The 23,871-nt window shown below is 39.8% G+C and overlaps 1 protein-coding gene across 1 annotated transcript in view; it reads left to right on the forward strand.

Annotated features, from left to right (window-relative positions):
- LNX2 (ligand of numb-protein X 2) overlaps window positions 1–23,871 on the forward strand; it is an 80,663-nt gene that overhangs the window by 55,384 nt on the left and 1,408 nt on the right. The window contains 10 exon segments of the mRNA XM_032315331.1: window positions 3,216–3,463; window positions 4,686–4,885; window positions 5,888–5,899; window positions 6,123–6,132; window positions 9,925–10,271; window positions 13,955–14,095; window positions 17,531–17,614; window positions 17,616–17,709; window positions 18,806–19,037; window positions 21,959–22,117. Of these exon segments, the coding sequence (XP_032171222.1) occupies window positions 3,216–3,463; window positions 4,686–4,885; window positions 5,888–5,899; window positions 6,123–6,132; window positions 9,925–10,271; window positions 13,955–14,095; window positions 17,531–17,614; window positions 17,616–17,709; window positions 18,806–19,037; window positions 21,959–22,117 (1,527 nt within the window).

Consider the following 23,871-nt stretch of genomic DNA (forward strand, 5'->3'; position numbering starts at 1 on the left):
ACATTTCAAGTTGCTTCACTGGTAAATCCAGTGTGACTCTTAAGTCTCCCCAGCAGAGCTTGTCATCCAATGCCATCCTTTTCTAGGGGTTTCTCTTATAGTGGAATGTCTTCATTCTGGAGACTCTTCAGTTTAGGTTTTGATGTTTCTCGTTTTAACTCCTCTGGTAGTGTTCTAGGCTTCTTATTTAAAAGTGCAGTTGCAGAACGAAAACCATCACCACTGTCAGAGTCCTGAAACTATGAGTAATTGACTGTTTGTTATGCCTCGTGGGCCATAGCATGGCCCCCTTCAATACAGGAAATGGGTAATTTTCAGTCTTGTTGACGGCAGTGTGGTTTCAGTGCCCAATCACAACCAGACACCGGAGCTCTGCTCCCCCTGCCACCAGCCTTCCAGTGATTACCAGCCATCCTGGTTCTATTTATTGTTAATATTTCCTGTACTAGCCTCCTGCTACATTGACCTACCTGCTTGAATGATCCAAGTTATATCCCCAATGCCAGTTGTGGTTTGTGGTGTTGTTGTTAAATGCTCCATTTAAAAAGATGCATTGATTTTGTTGTTTGTGATTTTTGTTTGCTTTTTAATTTTCACTAAGAACTTTCTCATATTCTCTGATTGTGCTTCTGGACACCACTTTGTGGAACAAATTCACATTGCCCTAGAAAAAGAACTCCGTAAGAATGAATTTAGGAAAGGCACACCTGTTGCCTCAGTCAATTAAGTTTTCACCTCTTGGTTTCGGCTCAGATCCAGATCTCAGGGTCCTGGGATCAGCCCCTCATCGGGCTTCACACTCAGCACAGAAGTCTGCTAAAGATTCTCTTTCCCTCTGTCTCTGCCCCACTCTGTCTGCCCCTCCCCTGCTCTCTCTTTGCTTGCTCTCTCTCTCTCTCTCTCAAATAAATAATCTTAAAGGGAAAAAATGAATGAATTTAGCATGATGTAGTGGAAAGAGCAGATGTCTTTGGCATCAGCTCTTAGTTTGTTTGGATTTTGACTTTGCAACTTAATAGCTGTGGGACGTTGCCTTAGTTAAGTGTCAAGTTTCCCATCTGTAAAATAGGGATAACAGAGTGCTTGTGAGGATTCAGTGAAATGTGGTATGTAGAGGTATTTCCACGGTGACTGGCACAGATTAGACACTCCACAAATGAGTCTTCCTTTCTCTTTTAGTTCCAAATGTTTACAGACTGGAGGAACCATGGCTTCGAGCTGTCTGTGGCCAAGAGCTTTTTTCCAGGCCTGCTCTGATTTACTCATTTCCTAACTGTCTTTTAAAACAGTTCTTTTGAGGTATATTTCGCCCACCATACAACTCATCTGTTTTTAAGATGTGCAAGTCAGTGTTATTGAGGATACTCCCTGAAGTCTGCAGGCATCATCACAATCGAATTTTTAGAACATTTTCAGAGAAGCCCGTTCCCACTGCAGCCGTGCCCTAGATGCCCAGGTTGTGAATGGTCTGTCCCAATCCTCATTTCCTCTCAAGCCCAATAAGTTTTAGTGTGCAGTTTTTAATAGAAGGCATACACAGTGTGAACAGAAATGCTTGTACCATAGTCTGGGCTTCTGCCCTCATCACCGAAGGTGTTCTCTCTGAGGTTACCATGACCTTTTAACTGCCAAAGCAAAGTAATGCTTTTTGGGTCTTATCTCATTGGCCTCTTTCATGGCATTTGCACTACTGGTCATTTTTTCTTTGTTGACACTCTTGCCTCCCTTGTGTAGTTTGAAGTCTTTCTCTCATCGTCTCCTCCTGGCTAGTTGTTCTGTCTCTGTGTGCGTAGCTGCCCATCTGTTTAAAGTTGGGTGTTGCGCAGTCCTCTGTAACCTTCCTGAGTGCTGGATGAATGCGTTCTTCCATATTTCTCTGTGATATCGCATGAAATACCTGTCTTTAGTCCCTCTTAGCAATTTGCTGTCCCATTGGGATGTAAGGATACCTGGTTCTTTACTTCTCTAACAACTTCAGGGTTCCAGTTTTAAATTTATTCTTGGATAAGATACGAGGGGCTTTACAGTTACTTAGTTTGTAGGATTTTGTAGTTGTTAGCTAGGCTCTTTCCCAGCTGTGCACATTCTGCTTATGTTTCCTTCCCACTTCCTGTTCCTAGTCTGTTTCTCCATCAAAGACTGGCTGTTAGGCATATGGATACCAGTGTGTGATATGCATTTGGGGAATACCTATATTTTTAGTCTCAAGTATTTTTTTATGATCTGGTTTTTGTCACCATTTTTTATTGAATGAAATAGTTTTAAAATGCATTTCTCATGAAATCTACTTACTTGACAAAAATCATTTTTCTCAGTGATACAATATTCCAAGTTACTTGTCAGGTCCTTGCAGGAACATTTCCTGGAGTGCGGCACAATAGTGCAGAAGGAAAATCATTTGTCCTCTTTCTTAATAAGGTGATGAGGAAACCGGGAATGAGAAAAAGCTGAATAAAGAAATTCCATAGCAATCCTTTTCAAGAACTTGAAACCCACAACTTATCTTTAGTTTGTGAGGTGAAATTTATTACTTTTACAGCTAAGGGATAGCTTCCAGTTTTCAATAAATTAATCCTATACTTGATTTTTAATGAAATTTGAGATTTTAAAAAATACTATCATTGAATGAATTCTGCAGCCCTAGACATAAGGTCGCCACCCACCATATGCAGCCTCTTGGGCCTTTGCTCTGCTTTTCTGCAAGTGGCAGAGCCTCAGATGTATTGCTTCTCACTAATAAATGAATGTGTACCCTTGGCCCTGAGAGTGGAAGGAAACTGTCACTCAAGGTCCAAGTCTGGATGCAGGAGCACATTGTGGAAGAAGACTGCTGTTTCCACTCCTGTTAAGGAGTTAAGCCATCCCTGTGAAAAGGGGGTTATGCAATCAGGATCTCAGAATAGTATTTGCAGTGTACCATCAACTGTGCTGGTATATTTCTGGGACTAGTATATATCTGAATACAGGTTTTTATTGAAGTATTTTTTGATACATGCACGAAGCCACTATTTGTGCCAACGCCTGTTTTAAGTTTGCTACACAGTGTGGTAGGAACTTAGTTTGAGCAGAGGTTAAAATCAGAATTACATACCACTTGTGGATTACCTCTAGGTGAGTTTGGCATTGAAGCAGTGGTTATTCTGTTGTTGGGGCACAAGCTGTCTATCATTTTTCCTTTCAAATCATCTGGGAACCCCCTAATGCTCTCTCTCTAGATGTCCTGGAGCTTCTCATCGGAGACTTGCTCTAGAAAGGAGGAAAACTGATAAAGCTCAGACAGAGATTGAGAATGAAAATGGAACCACTGTAATAGATCTTCCAGGTACTTTATCCCTCGAAACGGACTGTTCAGGGACAGGCACAGTGCCTGCTGAGCGCAGCTTGACATCAGCGTCTCTGCCCGCGTGGCCTGAGGAGCCTGGCCTGGACAACCCCGCCTTCGAGGAGAACACGGCCACTGACAGTATGTGCTCTTCACCTTGCTTTTGCTTTTCATCTGTTTTCAAATCAGATATTTCCTTTCTTCTCACTACTCCCTATTACTTTCCCTACATGGGGTGTTGTTGTTGTTGTTGTTGTTTTTCCTCTTCAACAAATAATTTTACTGAGATATGCTTCACATATCACATATTCACCTTTTAAGTGTACAAGTCTAACAGTTTGCCGTTTAGAAACAGAAAGCGAGTCTTACCTTGAGGCTTATCCTTACCTCTCCCCCTCTTCTGTTGTAGTCCACAAATTCACGGGTCATCAGCAGGCTTCTTTTGTTTGTTTGTTTTGAAGCCTATTGCTTCTTGACTAAGAAATCCACAACATCAGGAAGAACAAAAATAATACCTCAGCCTACGTGCTTATTCTGTGTCAGCACTGTGCCAAGCACTTTACATATATTAACTTATTAAATGCGTGTACCAATACTGGATTTTTTTAATGATGAAGAAACTTAGAGAGTCATTGGTCAAAGTCTGAGAGCCACGAAATGGCTGGGTATGTATCTGACTCCCAAGGCCATGTGTCTGACTATTGCTGTCCTCTGGTAGCAGCCACTGATCTGTCTACGTGACCCACCAGGAAACAGGCAGAAAACCTCTAGTCATAGATCTTGGGCATATCTTAGTGGTTGGCCTTTTGTCTTACTTTTAAATAGGTTTATCTCTTACGAAAATTCCAATTTTTCTATAAATCCCAGTTTTCCCAGCCATGGCTATAACACTTCTTCCATCTCCTACTGCTCAGATCAAGACCCTCCTCTTCTTGCTTAATGTGGTTATTTTGTCAACCAGATGTATGTCACAGAGTTTGTCTTTTTTATTTCATATGTACTGCCTTACACTGTTTACAGTTGTTTCATGGGTCAAACTTTCTCTGATCAATTAGGACAAGATGATATTGTCTGTATATTTCGTTATCAGATCACTGTGTGGTCCCTAGTGATCTGATGAGTAGTAGTTATTTGTTGATTATTTACTGATCACCTTTCAAAGAGGAAGTGTTTTGCTAATCTTACCTATTGGTGTTTTGGTCATTCTGTTTTTCTTATCCCGTGGTATTGCTTTGTTATTAATCATCTATTAACATAAGGTCATCACTATTGATAGACGATAACTTACTTACCTGAAGATAATCAAAATATAAAACGTTTTTCTTTCCACCTATTTTTCTCTCTCTCGTTTTTAACTTGGCAGCTACGCAACAGCCGGTTAGTTTACCGGAAGGCGAAATTACTACAATTGAAATTCACCGGTCTAATCCTTATATTCAGCTAGGAATTAGCATTGTGGGTGGCAATGAAACGCCACTGATTAACATTGTTATCCAGGAAGTCTATCGGGATGGGGTGATCGCCAAAGATGGAAGACTTCTTGCTGGAGACCAAATTCTTCAGGTATCAATTTTTTAAATTATTTTGTTAACTTGCCTCTTTTTTGCTCTTATTCGTCAATTTAAAACTTAGGAAATTATGGTACTGTGGAATCTGACTTATAAAAGGGTAGGTTTTACTGTTTTTTTATGCAAAACAAATCAGAATTTATCTGTAATTTCTCCGATTTCCCCCCAAACACATGGAATGTATTTTTACCCCCATCTTAAATTTGATCCCACGTGTGCCTCAGTACGTGGCTCTCCAGGCCAGCTGGATTCCTTCTGGCTTGGACTCTATGGTTGGCTATTTCGGGGCCACCTTCACTGCTAAATTCTCTTGTCCCATTGGCTGTATCCCTAGTCCCAGTGTACCATCTATCAGTTACCTTCGTTGTCTAATTTATCCTTCTCTACACTGATTACTATAATCTAGAAAAGACAGGTCACACAGCACAAGTTACTTAAAACTTACAGCATTGAATTTAAGATAGAATTCGGAAATCATGACCACCTCTTGTTGGCTCTCAAACGCACTCTCGTCCACAAACAGCCTGACTCTGCACTAATCCTTGGTGCTACCCTCTCCCTCTTCTCTTTAAAGAGAAATAGCTACTCCAACAAACGAACTAGCTTCGGGCAAGATGATATTATGTTAGAGGGCATACTGATGAGCATGAGATGGCCAGAATTCCACTGTTCATGTGAATTCTAGAGTTCATGTGAAAATTGACCTGGATATATGACCCATACGAGTGTAAGTGGTACTTGAAGCTAAAAGAATGGATATTTAGGAGAGAAGAAATAGGCATGAATGAGAAAAGATGTCTTCTAGGAACCCAAGCTCAAGGATCCTTGCCTCCTCGATTTCACTGCTCGGTCCTTCCCCACGGTCTGTCGGTATTCACCCCTTCCCTTTTCCCTGCGACCTCTCTGCTCTGTGCCCTCACTGCTTCACGTCTAACCCAGTAGAATCAATACCCCTGCCTTCCTACTGTGCTCTGAAATCCAGTACGACCATTGTCAGGTTAATTCATCTGTGACTCTGCTTTCCCTGGGAAGATTGGACCAGAGAATCAAGTCCATACTGATTAATCTAATAGTCAGGGTCCTCTGTGGACTCTTACACAACCTGTCCCCTCAGCCTTAACCCTTGCTTTCTCTTTCAGCTGTAGCCATCGGTGTATTACTGAAACATCATAGGCATGGAGGTCAGAGCTGAGGGTATAATTAAGAGCAAAAAGCAACCCCTGCCCTCATAGAATGTATCATGTAGCAGAAAAGCCAGACATAGCAGTCTCCTTGCTTCCCTCCACGTTCCAGCCTGTCCCCATTGTGCTACAGCTTCCCCACCTGCATCCAGAAAGCCCTGCCCTGCCATTTTCACCCATTCAGACCTCTTCTCACACTAAGTGCTGAAGACATTCCTTCTCTTCACCACTTAATACATAATTGGTCACAGAGAGTTATTCAAATGCAGTGTCTTCCTTTGGGGATGGCAGCCGCCGTTAGTACATACTATGGGACAGGCTTCTCACAGAGCTGTGCCTGGAGTCGATACCCAGGACATACTTGCTGAGTCAATAAAAGAGTGGATTTGGTTATGATATCCTGTTGGGAATAGCTGTCTTCTTCATTAAAACAAAACTTGGAACCTCTAGGATTTTTAGTTCTTCAAGAGAAATGTCCAGAGGAGAAGACAGACAAACTAGGCTCCAAGAGCAGCAAGGATTGACCTTTCCACTGGGCGTTCCTGGCTTTGGTTTCCATGCCCATCCGTATTCTGCCTCTTGTAGTTTGTGATTTCCACTTCGACACTTGGGCCCAAAACCCCTCCTTCATTGCACTTGGCCTGGCTGACACAGACTGAACTTCCAGTGTTTTGTTCTTGACTAAATCCAAAGAGGAAATAGGAGAATACAGGAAGCATAACTAATCCAGCTTATGTAAAATCCAGTTTCTGATCCTATCATAGCTAGCTATTTACCGCATTACTGTGTTTGCTGTCCTTTTATGATATTAGTAGTACTCTGGTTGCATGAGGTTGGCACAGCTCTCTGGACACCTTACCCTGTATTCCTTCTACCCCAGCTCCTAAACTGATTCTCCGTGGAGGAACTCTTGTAGCTGGTTTTGACATTTTGACACCTTTGTGGCCAAGACCAAAAGAGCCAGATGGCCCTTTCCTACAGCTTACACAGTGTTCTTTTCTTCTCCACTTCTGGCCTTTCTAGCTATAATTGAGTATACATTTATTTTCATCTTTTGTTCTTTGCTACCAGCAGTGTGCCAGCTTTGGATATTAAATTTTTTACATATTTTTATTTTTACATATTTTACATGTTTCATATTTTTTACATATTTTTATTTTACATATTTCTCATGCTTATTCTAAATTTTAAAGGTAAAAACAAATGCTTTGTTCTTATTTCCATTTCTTTGAGTATAATTGAGGTTAAGTCTGTAACCTCAGATTTACTAATGTATTTAATATATAGTTTGCTAACATATTAGCAATAATATAAAAATGTATAAATATATATTTAATATATAGTTTTGTTTGCTATAGGGTTTTGTTTGCTAATATATTTCATCTATAGGCTTTTTTACTGGTCTGCTTTGGACAACTGTTTAATAACGTAACTGAATCTGTATACCTCAAATAAAAATCTAATTATCTGAAATACTGGCTATAATTTGGGGAATTAACTCAAAGCTATAAATCAGCATTGTAGACATTCCAGTGCATTATTATTGTTTATGGAGACATACATATTAATAACCCTAATAATGGCAATCTTAAATCCAGTTTAATGATTTCAAATTGATACAAAAACTATGAGCACACGTGCTCGCTTCGGCAGCACATATACTAAAAACTATGAGCACATAACCTGATTATTGAAATCACAAAGGGTCTTTCCTCTTGTGGGCCTGACTTCTCATTGGCCTTGGCTGGTATGCTGGAGCCAATAAGTAAAGCCACACTACTTGCCCAAATACAGAGTAGTATTTATGGCGATTCAAAAGGAAACACTTGGAAAGAAGGCTCCTTAGTATATTTTTACTACCTGGTTATCTTCCACTTTTTGTGAGCTGCATAAGTAATACCGTGAGCCAATTTGAAAATACCTTAGAGTCGTTAAGATGGTTTATTTACAGACCAAAGGGCTAGCTAGCCTGTGTTTTTAGTTTAGCAAACTAGATGTAGTAACAGTGCATGGCTTGGGTTTTCCCACACTGATTATATGTGTGTGTGTGTGTGTGTGTGTGTGTGTGTGTGTGTATTTTATATATATACCCACACATCCATGTTATTCTATTAAATAACCTATTTGAAAAGGAGAACCATATACACTCAGGGCCTTTCACAGTGCAGCATTTTGAGCAGTTTGAAGAATAAAATAGTGTAAGAGATTACATCAATATTACTATTAAAAATGATACAAATTTCAGAACATGATTAAGGGTATGAATTTACAGTGCAATCTGAGTCATCAGTGATTTATTCACTTTTGGTTTTGAAGGAAAATAATTGCAGTCGTATCTTGACTGCATTGGTACAAAATATATTTAGCTAAAGATGTGGTAAAGTTTACTCTGTTGGTGCTATTTCTACAACATCTAGCAACAGTATTTTATTTGGTCTCTGCTTTCTCTGTGTTTCACTGGCAACCACACTTTTGTAAAGGGAAAATCTCTGATTGTAGGCTATTCCACAACCCACATCATGAAGATGGTGTGAGGCTACATAATTGCACGTGGCTAGCACTGGATTCCAGCCAGATGTTTGTAAAGTCATTTGTGATAGATGTGAATTTAAGACGGAAAAATAAGAACCTAGAGATAAGTGGCTTTTTAGCTGAATAGCCAGAAATGATGAGTTTTGACTAACAAATCCATGTCAGGCTGGTTTTTTAGAAGCTGCCTTAAAGTTCTGTTCTTGACCCTATGTTACTCAACTTTTTCATCAAGGATCTGGATGGCAACCAAATGCACAGATGTTGCAAAACTGGGAGAAGAGCAAGTTTATGTGTGAGATCTATTGCATTTGATGCCTGAATTTTAAAAGATGTCAACAGGCCCAAATCAATAAAATTCAAGATAGTGGTGCTCAAAACTGTCAACCCTGAGATGAGTAGGAAGGGGGAAGGCTTTCCTTAAGATAGACTCACGTGAAAAAGATCGAAGGGTTTGGGTAATCACAAGCACCTAACCCAGAGCCTGCCACATAACGCATCCAAGAGAATGTCGATTTCCCACTTGCTTGGTGCAGACTGATGAGGAGAGGAATTCTAATTGTGATAAATACTCAGAATTGCGCCAACCTCTTCCTCTGACTAGGTGAATAACTGAAGCTGGGTGTATTTTCTTAGTCCTGTTCATGTCCCAGGATCAGTCACTATACTCCTTTTCAGGGCCATAAGGTTTAGTAAATAAATGTTCCTGTGAGTACTGAGTTAAGCTTGTTGTATTAGATAGATGTTACACTTGAGTGCTAAACAGAGTGAAACTGTAATTACCTGCTTTTCTTTAAAGTAAAAATGACTGATCTGAGATCAGGTTGTGTATCTGGAATGTGTCCCTTTTCTTAGATTAAAACTCGGTGTATTTTTTCCAGGGTAAGTGTTTTTCATTTGGAAAAGCCACATCAATCCAGTAGATCTTCAGTTTCTGTTCCACTAGAACTAGTATTTTGTTGGCACTTGCCATATGCTGCTGCTGTCTCTGCATTCTCCTCCTGGTCCCGTGAAGCGGAGAGTAAACCCATCTCACCACTCAGGGGACACACTCAGACATCCCGCTACTGGCAGGACCACGGACTCTGATTCAGCACCCTCGCTGAAGCCTGAGATCCTAACTGCCATTCTCTACTTCGTGCTAGTCATTGTGAGTGAAGCTTAGGAACTGTGCATTTTAAAACATCTTCAGAGGGCTTTTCTTTGTAAATAATGACTGTACATCATTTTCCAAAGTCAGTTTCTTTTGGAAATAGCATATAAATGTTTACCAGTTGAGAGGATAAAAGATTGTCCCACCTTGGTCATAACTCTTTTCTTCCAGTTGTGTCTCACAACTATGCCAGAGCCGCCCTTTGCCAGCCCTGTACCACGCTGCACCTAACCGTGCTGCGAGAGCCGTGCTTTGGGGGCCGGACCTACAGCCACTTCGACTGTAGCTCTCCCCAGGAAGAGGTCTTCCACGTAGTCTTTCACAAACGGGACTCTGGTGAACAACTTGGCATTAAACTCATTCGAAGGACCGATGAACCAGGTGTTTTTATCCTTGATCTGTTGGAAGAGGGCCTGGCTGCACAGGATGGAAGGCTGAGCAGCAATGACTGAGTGCTCGCCATCAATGGACATGACCTGAAGCACGGAACCCCTGAGCTTGCCGCCCAGATCATTCATGTACACGCGGATATTCATTTCACGTGCTCAGCCTTTATGTCGATGTTTTTGTAACATGAGAACCTGAGGGATATTTGATATTTCATGGGGGAAATCAAACATGGCTCCCCAAATCCTTCAAAATGCACAAGAGATTATTTTATCATTACAGATAAAATCCTGTCTGGAAAACTGTATCCCTGTGAACATTTAGCCTTGCTCTTTATAGAGTGAAGGCTCTATATTTTCACATGGGTTTTTCATTTGCTCCATGGGCTCCACCTAAGCCCATACATAAAAAACACGTTTATGTCCACATTTAACAGGTGAGACAAGCAAAGCTTGAAGGAGCTGTGGTTCCAAAGTTGTGACTTCCCTGCTCTTGTAACTTTCACTCTCCGCTTCAGCTGTATACAAGTGGGGAAAATCAATTTTTATTGAGAATAACTCATTATCTCTGTAGTGCCTTTTTTAAGATTTTATTTATTTATCAGAGAGAGAGGGTGAGAGAGCAAGCACAGGCAGACAGAATGGCAGGCAGAGGCAGAGGGAGAAGCAGGCTCCCTGCCGGGCAAGGAGCCCGATGCGGGACTCGATCCCAGGACGCTGGGATCATGACCTGAGCCAAAGGCAGCTGCTTAACCAACTGAGCCACCAGGCGTCCCTGTACTGCCTTTTTTATAAAGCATTCAGAGCATTTCAAACACATCATAACTTGTGTTCTTACAGTATCCCTGTGAAGTAAAGATGGTTATTATTAGAGAAAAAAAATTTCAATAAGAGCATTAAAATAGGTAAAGTAGAGGGGCACCTGGGTGACTCAGTCATTAAGCATCTGCCTTCGGCTCAGGCATGATTCCAGGGTCCTGGCATCCAGTCTCACATTGGGGCTCTCTGCTCAGCCAGGAATCTGCTTCTCCTTCTCCCACTCCCTCTGCTTGTGTTCCTTCTCTTGCTCTCTGTCAAATAAATAAATAAATACGTAATAAATAAAAATCTTTAAAAAAAGAAAACAGCTTTAAAAAATTATTTTAAAAAATAAGATAGAAAAAGTAGAAAATCATCCAGAGCAGACCTTCCGGTTCTATAACCTACCAGAGCATTTAATGATATGGGTATCTCCTACAGTGATAGGGGTGAAACAAAGATGTGTATGGTGTTTTATTTTATTTGTTTTGCTTTGTTTTGTTTTAAGTAAGCACAAGAAAACACTCTGACATAAAGGAAACCAAGCAGTAACATAATCGAGCATCAGGAATTAAAGTAGGTTGATAGTCACTGAGAAATGTGTATAGTAAACAGAATTAACAATGAAGATTTAAGCTACTGTGTAAGAAAACCCAAATTTAAATCCCATTTAAGTTACTCCTTTTCACAAATGTTTGGTTCATTATAACTATGGGAACACACACACCCAGTAGCCATCTTGCATTAGGAGGGAGATTCAGGCGTTGGTCTCTTGTCCCAGACTTGAGGTTTAAAGAAATTGGATACAGATACTTATATATGGATATCAAATATAATATATTGCTCAAGTTGTTTCTTTGTGAAAAACATCTTAATGTTTTGGATTCTGAGAATAACATGTATTCCATGTCTGAAAAGGAGACTAAGGAAGACAAAATACAGAAAATGAAGAAGGAAGTCAAAATCACAGTCAGTCTAAAGTCCATAAGATAGTGACATTAAAGTTTTGAAGAACATCGTTACAAACATTTTTCTGTATATGCCTACAAATAAATAGGTACATATTTACGTTGGTACTTACACATGCAGTCAGCTTGCAAATTCTGAGTTTGCCACCCTTTCTTTACGTCAGCTGTATGTTGTGGACTTCTTACCCTGAAAATAGATGCACCATGATATAGCTGTATAGTAGGCGTGTTGTGCTAAAACTTACGTAAACACTCCCCTGTCAACAGACTTTAATGTTTTGTTTTCAAGTTTAGACATTTTGCTAAACTTCCCTCTAGAAAGATCATACCAATATATACTCCCAGCAATAGGGCATGCCACTTTTTTATGAAATACAGGTATTGTCGTTTAGGCATCCTGCATTTTTAAAAATCTTGACTTCAACAGAATTCTTTTGTTGTGCTTGAAACCCTGAAGTGTTAGATAGGCATTTAGCTTAAACCCAAATGTTGGCCCATCATTTAAAGCTTATATGTCCACTTCCATCACACACCCAGAATTTTGTCTTTTAAGAAATCAAAAAAGATCAGGGATTTGTTTGCTAATAGGTTTGCATGAGCAGGGGTCTTTCCATAAAGCTAAATTACTGGTTATAGAGTATTTGGTAGTGGTGAGGGTTAGGCAGTAAAGCAAACAATTCTTAACATTGAAATGAGATCACAGAGGGGCTTCTCACCCTTCACACCGTGTGATCTAATACTCGGAAGTGTCAGAATCTCAAATATCTGGATTGTAAGTGTTCTACTTTGGCATTTACCTGTTAGATCAAATCCCCAGACTCTGGCCACATGAGAAGTGTTATTCTTTCAGTTATTTTGTAGAATTGTCTGAAACTAGTTTAATGAAATACTTGAATAAGTAAATGACTTTAATAGGGCCTTAAAATTGGTTATCACTCAGGCACTTGGGTGGCTCCGCGGTTCAGCATCTGCTTTCGGCTCAGATCCTACATCGGGCTCCCTGCTCCGCGAGGAGTCTGCTTCTCCCTCTTCCTTTGCCCCTCCACCCTGCCCTCTCGCTTTCACTCTCAAATAAATAAATAAAATCTTTTTTTAAGATTATGGTTTTCACTCCTTTTCCAACTTGAGAACTGAAACTGGAGTGATTTCTTAACATTACTGACTGCAGTCATGGGGGAGGGTTCTACTTTCCACCACAGCTTCTTGAAAGCAGGCTGTCAAATTTTCCCATAGAAATGATAGTATACTTGGAAAGTTGTAGTCATGACCAAGAATCAGCATCAAGTAGACCAGGCCTGTACATTAAAAGCAAAGATAAAATAGCTTTAAAAAGGATAACAGATGTGAATCGGTGTTTCAGATCTAGATCTATAAATACAGATAATGGACCTCTAAATTCAACGTGGTTGTCCTCACCTCTAAAATTACATTTATGTGTGAGTGCACGTATGACATATATACGCACCCAATTTGTAATGTATATAAATACTAATCCTGTTTTACAGGACCTTTGTTATCATTCTTCTCAGGACTGTTTAGGCTCATCCCTATTTTCGATTCGAACCTGTAGTGTGTGGAAACAGAGCTACACATAGTTTCATTGATTATCACTCTCAAAGTAGCCATCTTGGAATTTATTTCAGAAATCACAAAGGATTGTAATCCAGTTTTGAATCCGTTCATCCTTTTATCTTCTTTGCTCTCTTTCTCTCAGTGCCAAGGCCAATTTTGCAGGGGAGGGAAGTATAAAAAGACAGTTAGCCTTCAAGATATCATGGGGAGATCAGAACCCAGGCTTTGCTTTGGTTATGTCCTTGGTATTTCCAGGGTTAGGGAAGGTTTACCCAAGAGGTCTGTGTGTGGCTCTTTTACCTGCAGAAGTTTTAAAGTATTAGCTCCTGAAATGAACTCCCTCGTCTGCCCCACCCCCAGCTCAGGTGAGGCTCTGATACAGCGATGATAAGTGCATTGAAAATGACGCTCCCTATAATTTTTTTAAGTGAGAAGCATCATTAATGACTGGTGGTTATATATATGTGTTTTCTCCAGCCTAGTGGCGAGAGGGTGGATTTAACAATTGCTAGGCTGGGGAAATCCCAGCCTGGTAACCCTGTCCAAGACGCAGGAGCTCAGAGTACCAGCCAGCACCATGCACAGCCGCTGTACCAAAACAGACCCAGCTCACACAAGGTGAGGCCTTGAGTTTGCATGTTTTCATTCATCTGCCCTCAGGGAATCCTTGTTACAAACTGGTAAGATTTAAATGAGGGCTGTTACTCTGTTGGAAAAGGTGAACACAGGTGTTTGGGGGTGTGGAATGTGTGTTTGGCTACCTTGAGGGTCCCTGTACAGTCTGTTCCTCAGCCAGTAGGGGTGGTTTCTTAGTAAGAAGGTCCCTCTGCCAGATTGATGAGAAGTGTTTGATCTTCTAGAAAGACTTCTTTGTTTGTTCCTGCTTGAAAGTGGGATTTATCTTGGTTTGCTCATTCAGTTGTAACAGGAGGTTATGTAACTGAAAAAAAGACAATGACCAACAAGTCCATACTTAGCGGTTGGGCAGGTTGCCTACAACAACAGAATTCTCTATGTGAATATGAAGCATAAATCATACTTTCTGATAGGTACATGCAAAACACATAAAGCATTTCTTTTTATGTTACAGTTTATAGGAATACTACCCTAGATCGTTTTAAATTCCCATATGTTGAGCTTTTTGCTGCATCTTTCATATTTCAGTGCTTTTATAATATATTCCTAGGTCATTTATCTGTGCCAGAAATTCTGATGCTGTCTCACTTTGGATGCAGAAATCAGTAGAAATCAAAAAACAGTGACACTTTACTGTGTTCTCAGTATTATTTACTTCATTTGATCTTTCATTTGAACTCAACTTCTAGTAGGCCAGAATTTTTAAAACGATGCTATTTACCAACTGTGTGAAAAATCACACATCGGAAACTTCCTATAGTTTTTTGTTCCTTTGTTTGTTTGTTTTACTTCCTATAGTTTTTAAGTAGACCAGTAAATAAGTTTTTATTTAGCAAAGCAATTTAATTTTACTTAAGGAGAAACACATGACTTGAGAAACACATGTTTAAGCTAAACACGTGTTTAGCTTAAAGTGGCTTCTTAATGTAAGTACAATTTGAGAGAATAACTCTGTAATGTCACAGGAGCCCAAGAAAGCATCATTTAAAGGCACAAGTATTTTTGGCCCATCAGGTTTATCTGGTTTTCTGAGCTGAAGTATAGACTTGTCACTGGTCTTTGGTCAGTTAAAACTTTTAAGAAATTATAAGCACAAACTTATTCTTATTTTTGAACAGAAAACAAAATGTGTGAAGGGAACCTATAATTTTGCTTTCACAATGATGACTACAAAAAGCAGTTATTAGTTTCGAAAAGGAATTTGAATAGGAGTTGTTCATATCGCTGGTCCTTGCTTTACAAGTTACATATATATACATATTCCTAAAGAATCATAATTAAGGCAAAAGTTGGTAACTGAATCCATGAATTCTACAGAAAGTTGAAATATGGGTGCTCAAAGACAACACTACAATTTTAAGACTGTTTTAAGAACTACTTAACCATTTCAGCATTCATATAGAGGACTATTTATGTCCTTTTGTTTGTTTTGGGCACATATATTTTTCTTTTTACTAGTTCCTATTCCTTAATTTTAAGTGGTGGTGTTTTAAATAGCAATGCTGAATTCGTACTCTAGGTGCTCTGTAAACCTGATTGTTAGAACAGCCACATGAATTGTAACTTTAAGCATTAATTTAGCAATTTACCATTAACATACAGCATTTGTGATGTCAAATCCTAATTTAAAAAAATAAAGGTCTCCTAGGGAAAACAAATACAAATTATCAAAACAACCTGTTCAGAGGATAATCATTGTTAAAAATTAAAGCACACATTACTCTATTACTAAGCCCCTGCGTAGCCCTGCTTGGAAACATTCATACAGTGTTAAGCCCTTAGAAGTTTCCATGAAGTATACCAAGAGTAATCTGTGAAGTTTGGCTAAAATGCATACATCTCAGCCATATAGAGGAATAAAACAACCACCTCTAATTGACTCGATACCTGACAGACACAAGCGTTGAAGTCAGTGTGCTCCCAGCTGAGTTTACCTGGATTGTCTTATAATAACGTGGGTCTTGCCCAGTTTTGAAGGATGAGAACATAGATGTCATATGCTACAATACCACCTGTAGACGTTTACAGGTTTTCTATGAGGTCAAAATTCTAGGAACTCTAGGCTATTTAAGTAGTGCCCTCAAGAAAATTTCAGAGTGTGGGTTTCAGGAGCAGAGAAGAGCAGACACCCCTGCAGGTCCAGGGCTTGACTGACACGTCGTACCTGTCCACTCTGAAGCAGTGTCACTAAAGGAAATGTTACAGTTCTAGCAGAAGAATTCATCTAGTTCTACTGTTGATATTGTTAGTCGTGGTAATAGTTATCTTGTTATCTACAGTATGCTCTTATAGTATATGTGTTAAGGAACCTTTTGAGATAGGAGCTTCCATTATTACACTTAATGGGATAGCACCCTTGTAGTGTGGATGCATATAGCATCATGCTGTATGAACATACACAGCTACATATGAATGCATGTTTATGTATATACACTATGTGTGTATATGTGTATTTTTTTTAAACTTGAATCACTTCAAATCCCAGTGTGATCATGCATAGCTATATAATTTGGAGCAAATTACATGACCTTTCTAATAAGGCTATTCCCTTGTTTATAAAATGGGGCCAACCATAGGATTTACACTCAGGACCATTGTAATGAAATGTAATGAAACCATTAAAATGAAATAATACATGTGAAGCCATTTGCTTTACACATAGTAAATCTTCAATAACTGTTAGTTACTATTGCTATTTTAATATTAATATTGCATAGGTACACCTTGTTTTTTATAGCATTCTAATTTAAAAAAAGGTGATGTTTTAAATTTTCCTTTTCTTCTAGCAGTGTCCCCATAAATAGAAACAAAAAATATCGGTAAAAATTGCTTTTTCCTGAGAACACAGTTTGTTGGAAATTTTTCCTCTTCCTTAACTTTTTCAAAAATTCAGTTATTTCATATCCTTATAGCTTTCCGTGAAGGTTTTGAAGATCAGTTTGCACCCGTTTCATGACCGAGCATTCTCATGAGTAAGAAACAGAAGATCTATAGCTTTTTTCTGGCAGTTAACAAAATCTACACTTTACTTTTGTACTATTCTGTCACCATTTCTTTCAAAGAATAGAGGAGAGAGAGAGAGAAATAAAATTAATTAGCGTGTCTTCAGAATCTTAAAACTCAAATGCATTATTTACTTTTGTAGAATTGGCCTTATTTTGACTTCCATATGTCAACAGTCCTGAGTTTTTTCTGTTCCATACATAGTCATATGAAAATACAGCAGTCAAAAGTCTGACATTGTGATCCCCAGTGTTCGGTGTCGTGTTTGTACCATGAAGAACTGTGTATTATTTCTACAGTAACTGATTTTAACAGTGACTTTATCATTGCCATGGTATTTTTTCCTACAGTTTCCTTACTTTACTTCAGCTATGTATTATTTATTTTCCAATAAATTTTCTTCTCATGTGTTAGGATCTTACCCAGTGTGTTACATGCCAAGAAAAACACATTACTGTAAAGAAGGAACCACATGAGTCCCTGGGAATGACAGTGGCGGGGGGGCAGAGGAAGCAAGAGTGGTGAACTGCCCATCTTTGTAAGCAGTGTGCCAGCTCATGGCTGTCTGGCACGTGATGGCCGCATCAAAAGAGGTAAGATAGGGAGGGCTGGGAACAGTGAAACTGTTCCCATCTTCTCCCTGCATGCAACTCATGTTTGAACAAAATAACAAATATTCCCCAAATTTTCTATTAAATATGATTTTTTAAAAATCTTTTAAAATGTCCCTTCCATATATAAGTGTAAAACCTCTCTCTAAGGTTAGAAAAATGCCTAATGGGAAGGAAAATTGCTGCAGTTTGATGATGTTTCTGGTTTTTTTTTTAAGATTTTATTTATTTATTTGACAGACAGAGATTACAAGTAGGCAGAGAGCCAGGCGGGGTGGGGGGGAAGCAGGCTTCCGGCTGAGCAGAGCCTGATGCGGGCTCGATCCTAGGACCCTGGGATCATGACCTGAGCTACAGGCAGAGAGGCTTTAACCCACTGAGCCAACCAGGAGCCCTTTCCGTTATTTTCTAATGTTTTTTTAGATCATTGGATTATTTTATGTTGGAAAAGACCCTCTAAAAAATAGAACACTCATCTTTTCCTTCCTAACCTTTTATATAATCCTCGTTGCCCTTTTTTTATTATTATTATTATATTACTTGGCAAGGCAACAAGCACATTTTTTTCTTCCTTAAGGAAAAGATGCTCAAATCACAAGTTTCATTTCTTTGTGTAGACCCAAGGATCTCTTCTCTTTAAGTATTTTGATACATTCATGCTGAGCAAACTCTGTAGGACTATCTTTATCTATAAAACTGTGTAACTCTAAAACAGGATATGTTAAAAATTCATTTCTAAGAGCAAAAGATCAAATAATTTTTGAACAGGAAAGAACTATAGAAATCACTGAAGCCCAAAGAAGAGAAATGAACATGCCAGGTCCTACACATTAGCAAAACGAGGTCTAATGACTTGGACTTCCAGTCGAATCACAGTGCCTCAAGCCACATTTTTTCCTATATATGATGAAATTATCTTAAAGTTTTGAGTTGTTATGGAATGTTTTCCATGAATTGGATTTTCCCCTCGATATCGTAAGAATGACAGAGATGTGAAAAAATTACAAATAACAGAATGTATAGGGAAGATAATGACTTGGTAGCTCATCTTATTTTTCTTGTTTATTCCTTTGGACAGGTGATATATTGCTGAATATCAATGGCATTGATTTGACCAATTGAAGTCACAGTGAGGCCATGGCTATGCTAAAAGCCAGCGCCGTGTCCCCTGCTGTTGTCCTGAAAGCACTTGAGGTCCAGATTGTCGAGGAGGCAGCCCAGGCTACCGAAGAGCAGCCAGGCCCCTTCAGCGAGAATGAGTATGACTCCAGCTGGTCCCCGTCATAGGTCATGTGGCTTGGGCTTCCAAGGTACTGACAGCGTTTCAGCAGTTCATGGAATAATCGTAGTGACAACATTTCTCAGTATGGAACACAGTAAATTCATTCGTCCAGGTTGTGAGGGGGGGAAGGTCCTGGTCAGAGATGAAAGTGGCAATGGCATATCAAGTTATAGAAGAAAAGGGTATTTTTTTCCCTTAGGTTATTATATTTTAAAAGATAAATTTAAGGGGCATCTAGGTGGCTCAGTCGGTTAAGCATCCAACTCTGATCTCAGCTCAGGTCTTGATCTCTGGGCCATGAGTTTGTAAAAAAGATTTTTTTTTAATTTTTAAAAAATTAAAACATTCTTAAAAAATAAACCATTTACCTTATTAAAGGTAAATTTAATAGTAAGAACTAAGCTAAAAAGACTTGGTGTATCTGTTTATAAAAATGAATAAAGCCATTCTGTCCATTACTATTAACAAGGTTCTCAAGTGGACCAGCCATGAGATTTGGATGTTCATGCTCTTGCTTTAGAAAAGCTGTCATTTACCACCACGTGTACATGCTGAGACTTCATGTGCATTTTTCACCAGAAAAAACAGGTCAAAGTGTGGGGCCTTTTGAGAAGCTTTTCTAAAACCCCTTTCTTAATCTTGTTAACTCTCTCTAAAAAGGCAGGATGTCAAAACTCAGTTTTTACTGGACATGAGAGACTCTTTCAGCCAAACCACTGGTGTCCGAGAGTAGGTCTTCTCACCACCTTCGGGACTGTAACCCACCAGGACATTCTGTAGTTTTCATTGTCTGGTCATGAAAGTGTTTCAGCTCCTGATGAGTGTTGTATATACTTCGGTATTGAAGTTGGAAGAATGTGGTATTACTGTCTTTGTTTCTAGATCACTTTAGAGGAATCCTAAACCTGAACTATGATGAAACATTCTGGTTCTGAGCCAAGTAGGAAAATGACTGATTTTTTTAAATAAACATAAACAATAAGAATGCCAGTTTCTGAGACATCTAGTTTCATTTGGATGTAATTTGTAATAACTAGCATTTGTATAGTGCTATGTGATTATATATATATATATATATATATATATATATATATATAAAGTACTTTCACATAAGGATAGCAGAAAAAGTCAGGATGAATGGAATTCATCTGTCTACCATCTAACTAACTGACTTGTCCTTATGGTAGTGAAAAAGACCAAAAAGGCCTGAAACAGTAACAGAATTCGTATCTCAGGGCCCTGTAGGCATAGATTGGAATGGTTGCTATGAAACCATGGCCGTTCTACCTAATGGTGAGGGGTCAGCCAGCAGAGGGAACTCATTTATCCTCTGGAGTACTCAGCCTGATACACTGACCTGTCACTTGAAACCCAGCATGTCAGAAAGGCCCCGTCCCACACCAGTGGGGGAGAAGTGGTCTCCTCAGCGATGCAGGAGCTGAGCGTGTGCACACCACTGCTGGTGGCCAGGCCGTGCTGGCCCTCCTTTAGTTCTTGTTACCTCGTGTTCCGGGCCAGCTCTGCAGTCAGCTCTTTACCGCTTGTGTTCGGAGCATTTTCAGGTGAATCACGAAGAACAATGATCTTTCAGATGAACAGTACACGGGATAGTGAAATCTATTTGGGGGGTCTGCCTGTATCGAAAGAGTGTCTATCAGTCCAAGGTCACTATTCTGTGCACTCCTGGGGTTCGTGTGTTGTGTGCAGACCGGTATACATAACCAAGTATCGGGAGGGCCACTGCTCTGTGGGTACCGGCGGCTCCTTCCAGCAGGTCGCACGACACACAGGGTAGCAGCTCTGCTCTTTCTCAGAAGGGAGGGTCTTTCTCTGCAGTTGGCTGGCGGTGTACCAGACAAAACAGTTTATTTGTTTTGTGTTGTGCTGTTTCATTGTTTTTTTTTTGCAGAAGATTCAGAATAACGAAAATAACCTTTATCGTCTCTAAAATACCAGGGGACCCTGGGACCCTGCTCTATGCCAGAAGACTATTTAAAAGTCTTTTCTTGTTGGTGAGCTAAGAAACTGGACCAGATTAAAAGTTCTAGCGTTTCATATATCGCTTACAGCATTGGCTTTATTAAGAAGTCTTTTTAATAGATTAAATCAGGAAACCTTACCTTAGATGACTGGGTCCAATTTCATCCAAAAATGAAAGATTCTTCAATCTTACAAGGAGATATTTTTTCTGTATCCCTTAGGTGGGGTTTTCTTCTATTTTTAAGTTTTTATTCATTGAGTTCTGATGTCACATCCGCCAACTGACAGTGGCATTTTAACTGAAGCATTTCAGAGTCCCTGGTTAAAAAAAAGTTTAAAAAAAAAAAAAAGCTGTATGGAGAAAGAAAGAGATGATTTTCATTAGTGTCTTCTAGATTGAGTTCTCTATTTTGTCAATCAATCTCCCTTAAAATGAGTGCATTGTAAGTGAAGGAGGAAAAAACAACAAATAACTCCTCACATAGATGAAGAAGAGAGAACGTTTTCTATCTTTCTTTCATTTGAGTGCTGAGATTAGCAGGACTAGATCCCTTGTGTACCACCTTTTTGTAGATACAAACTCTGTAGATACAGATGGATATCCAAATTGAGGACATTGTTGACAGTGCAGAGAGAAAACGCAGGCACAGAACCATTTTATACACGACTTTCTGTGGTGTGACTTGTAACCAGGTGTGTTTAGCTGTGTGCATGTGTGTGTGTGTGTGTGTGTGTGTGTGTGTGTTCATTTGGGAAAAGAAGACGGGACAGTGTTGGACAAATTCCAGTCTACTTAGGACTGAGTCTGTGCTGGAAAATGGGCTGTCAGAATAATGTGTTCAGAAGGAAATAAAACAGCCCTTTTTTGTTTCCCAGCAGCGATAAGGGTAAGTATGGAATGAAGCAAAGGTGAACAGGCTATAGAAGCCGCCGCACTAACTTTTTCTTGACCTTTTGTGTTTGTGATAGTGCCCTTCATAGCTGCCATGATATTGTTTTACGAAGAAGCTACTTGGGAAGTTGGGGCTTTAGTATTGTTGGTGGATATGAAGAGAACCACACCAATCAGCCTTTCTTCATTAAAACCATCGTCTTGGGAACTCCTGCTTATTATGATGGAAGATTAAAGTGAGTCTTGGGAGATCATATAATGTGATTCATGTTTATTGTGATGGACACGATCTTGACCAGAGGTCAGCTCCAAACCCCCAGCCTTTGTCCTCTCTTGTAAATCGAGTCTCCCTGGAACGTGGCTGCATTCTTCTGTTTGCACCCCCTCCGTGGCTGCCTGTGAGCCCCGGTGGCAGTGTTGAGTCACTGTGACAGAGGCTGTGTGGCCCACAGAGACTGAAATACTTGTTTACTAACTGGGCACGTACCAGCCAGATCTCGACTGAAGCATCCCTTTGACCATCTCGCCGCTGATAGCTCTGTTTTGTTACTCTAATGACAGGGACCAGACCTGAGTCATCCAGTTCAACACACGGAGATGACAGCTGGCTCTGAGCATCCATTCCACACACACCCCTTGAGTCCAGTCCTGTCATTAGATGACTCTGCTCTATTTTTCCTCTGCAGCACTTATGTCTACCTAACACGATATTTATGCAAACTCCATGAAAGGGTGGGGGTGGGGGGCCTGTTGCATTTACTGTACATTCCTGGCGGCCACCGTAACAGTGCCTTGTGTTCAGAGTAAGGTCTCAGTAAATATCAGTAAATATTTGATGAATGAATGTGAGAGCTGCCAGGCACAGTGCTAAGTGCTTGGGATTGTAGTATTGAATCTTAATAGCCCTGTAAGATAAGTGTTGTCATTGTTATTCCTGTTTGATGCACGAGATAAATAAGTCTTAGAAAGATTAAGAAATTTGCCCACAGTCAAGTAGCTGGAAATGGTTGATGGAGATTCACACCCAGGACTCTCTCTCCAGAGCCTGGGCTCTTCACCCGTCTGCTGGGCAGAAAGTCCTCAGCCAGCCTCATGCAGCCTCTTTCCTTTATCAAAGCTCAGGCCCTGGGAGAAGAAAGAGGTGTTAGATTAAGAGATTCTACAAACTGAGAGGAAATGGATTCGTGTAGGGTCTTAGAGCTTAGTTTTTTGATGGAAGAGCCAATTCTTAAAAAGTAAATGTTGACATCTTCGAGTGCCGCATGAATGGAGAGTGTATACTGATCAGAGTGCCATCCAGAGAGTCTTGTGAAAAGTTGACCAGGGTCAGTTTGCTCCTTATATTGACAGAGATGGGTGAAAATATCAGTATTTTAGGTGGAAAGAGGAGGGGGAGAGATGAATTAACCATTCTCTTAGCTAAGTCCCTCAAGCATTCTGGGTCTCAGTTAATTAGTTTAAAATTTGCATTCCACCTACTTCCAAAACTGTTGAAGTAGCTAACAATAAAATAGCATATTGGTGTTACAAACTAAAGAGCAAAAAATGCTGAAGGATAGAAGGGCCTTCAGATTGATCATGCATTTGCGATAGTCCTGTCAGAGGACAGCAGGCGTCAGCCGCTGAAAGAGGAGGAGGTGTGGGTCTTACGCTCAATGTAATTGAGCCCTCAAATGTACGAGCTCTAAGAATGAGCAAAGAACAGTCAAAATAATAAGCAGCCCCGTCCAAATGCCTTATTTAGTATTCCTTAAAGAAGCAGCACATTTATTCTCATTACATTTGGCTCAAGCTTTCTTGAATTATTCTGCTTGCCCTCAAAATCACTGAGCAGTTCTAACTGCTCAGCCAGGGGTGGCCCTGATTGCAATGGAAGGCCAGTATAGGGTTAAAAATTGCCCCAGACATCTTGCAAAGCAGAAAACATACCCTCACCATTGATGGCTAATGGATAAGTGAAACTATGAATTTCATGCCAAACAGATCTCCC

This window comes from Mustela erminea, chromosome 15, assembly GCF_009829155.1.
Source record: "Mustela erminea isolate mMusErm1 chromosome 15, mMusErm1.Pri, whole genome shotgun sequence".
Classification (NCBI taxonomy): domain Eukaryota; kingdom Metazoa; phylum Chordata; class Mammalia; order Carnivora; family Mustelidae; genus Mustela; species Mustela erminea.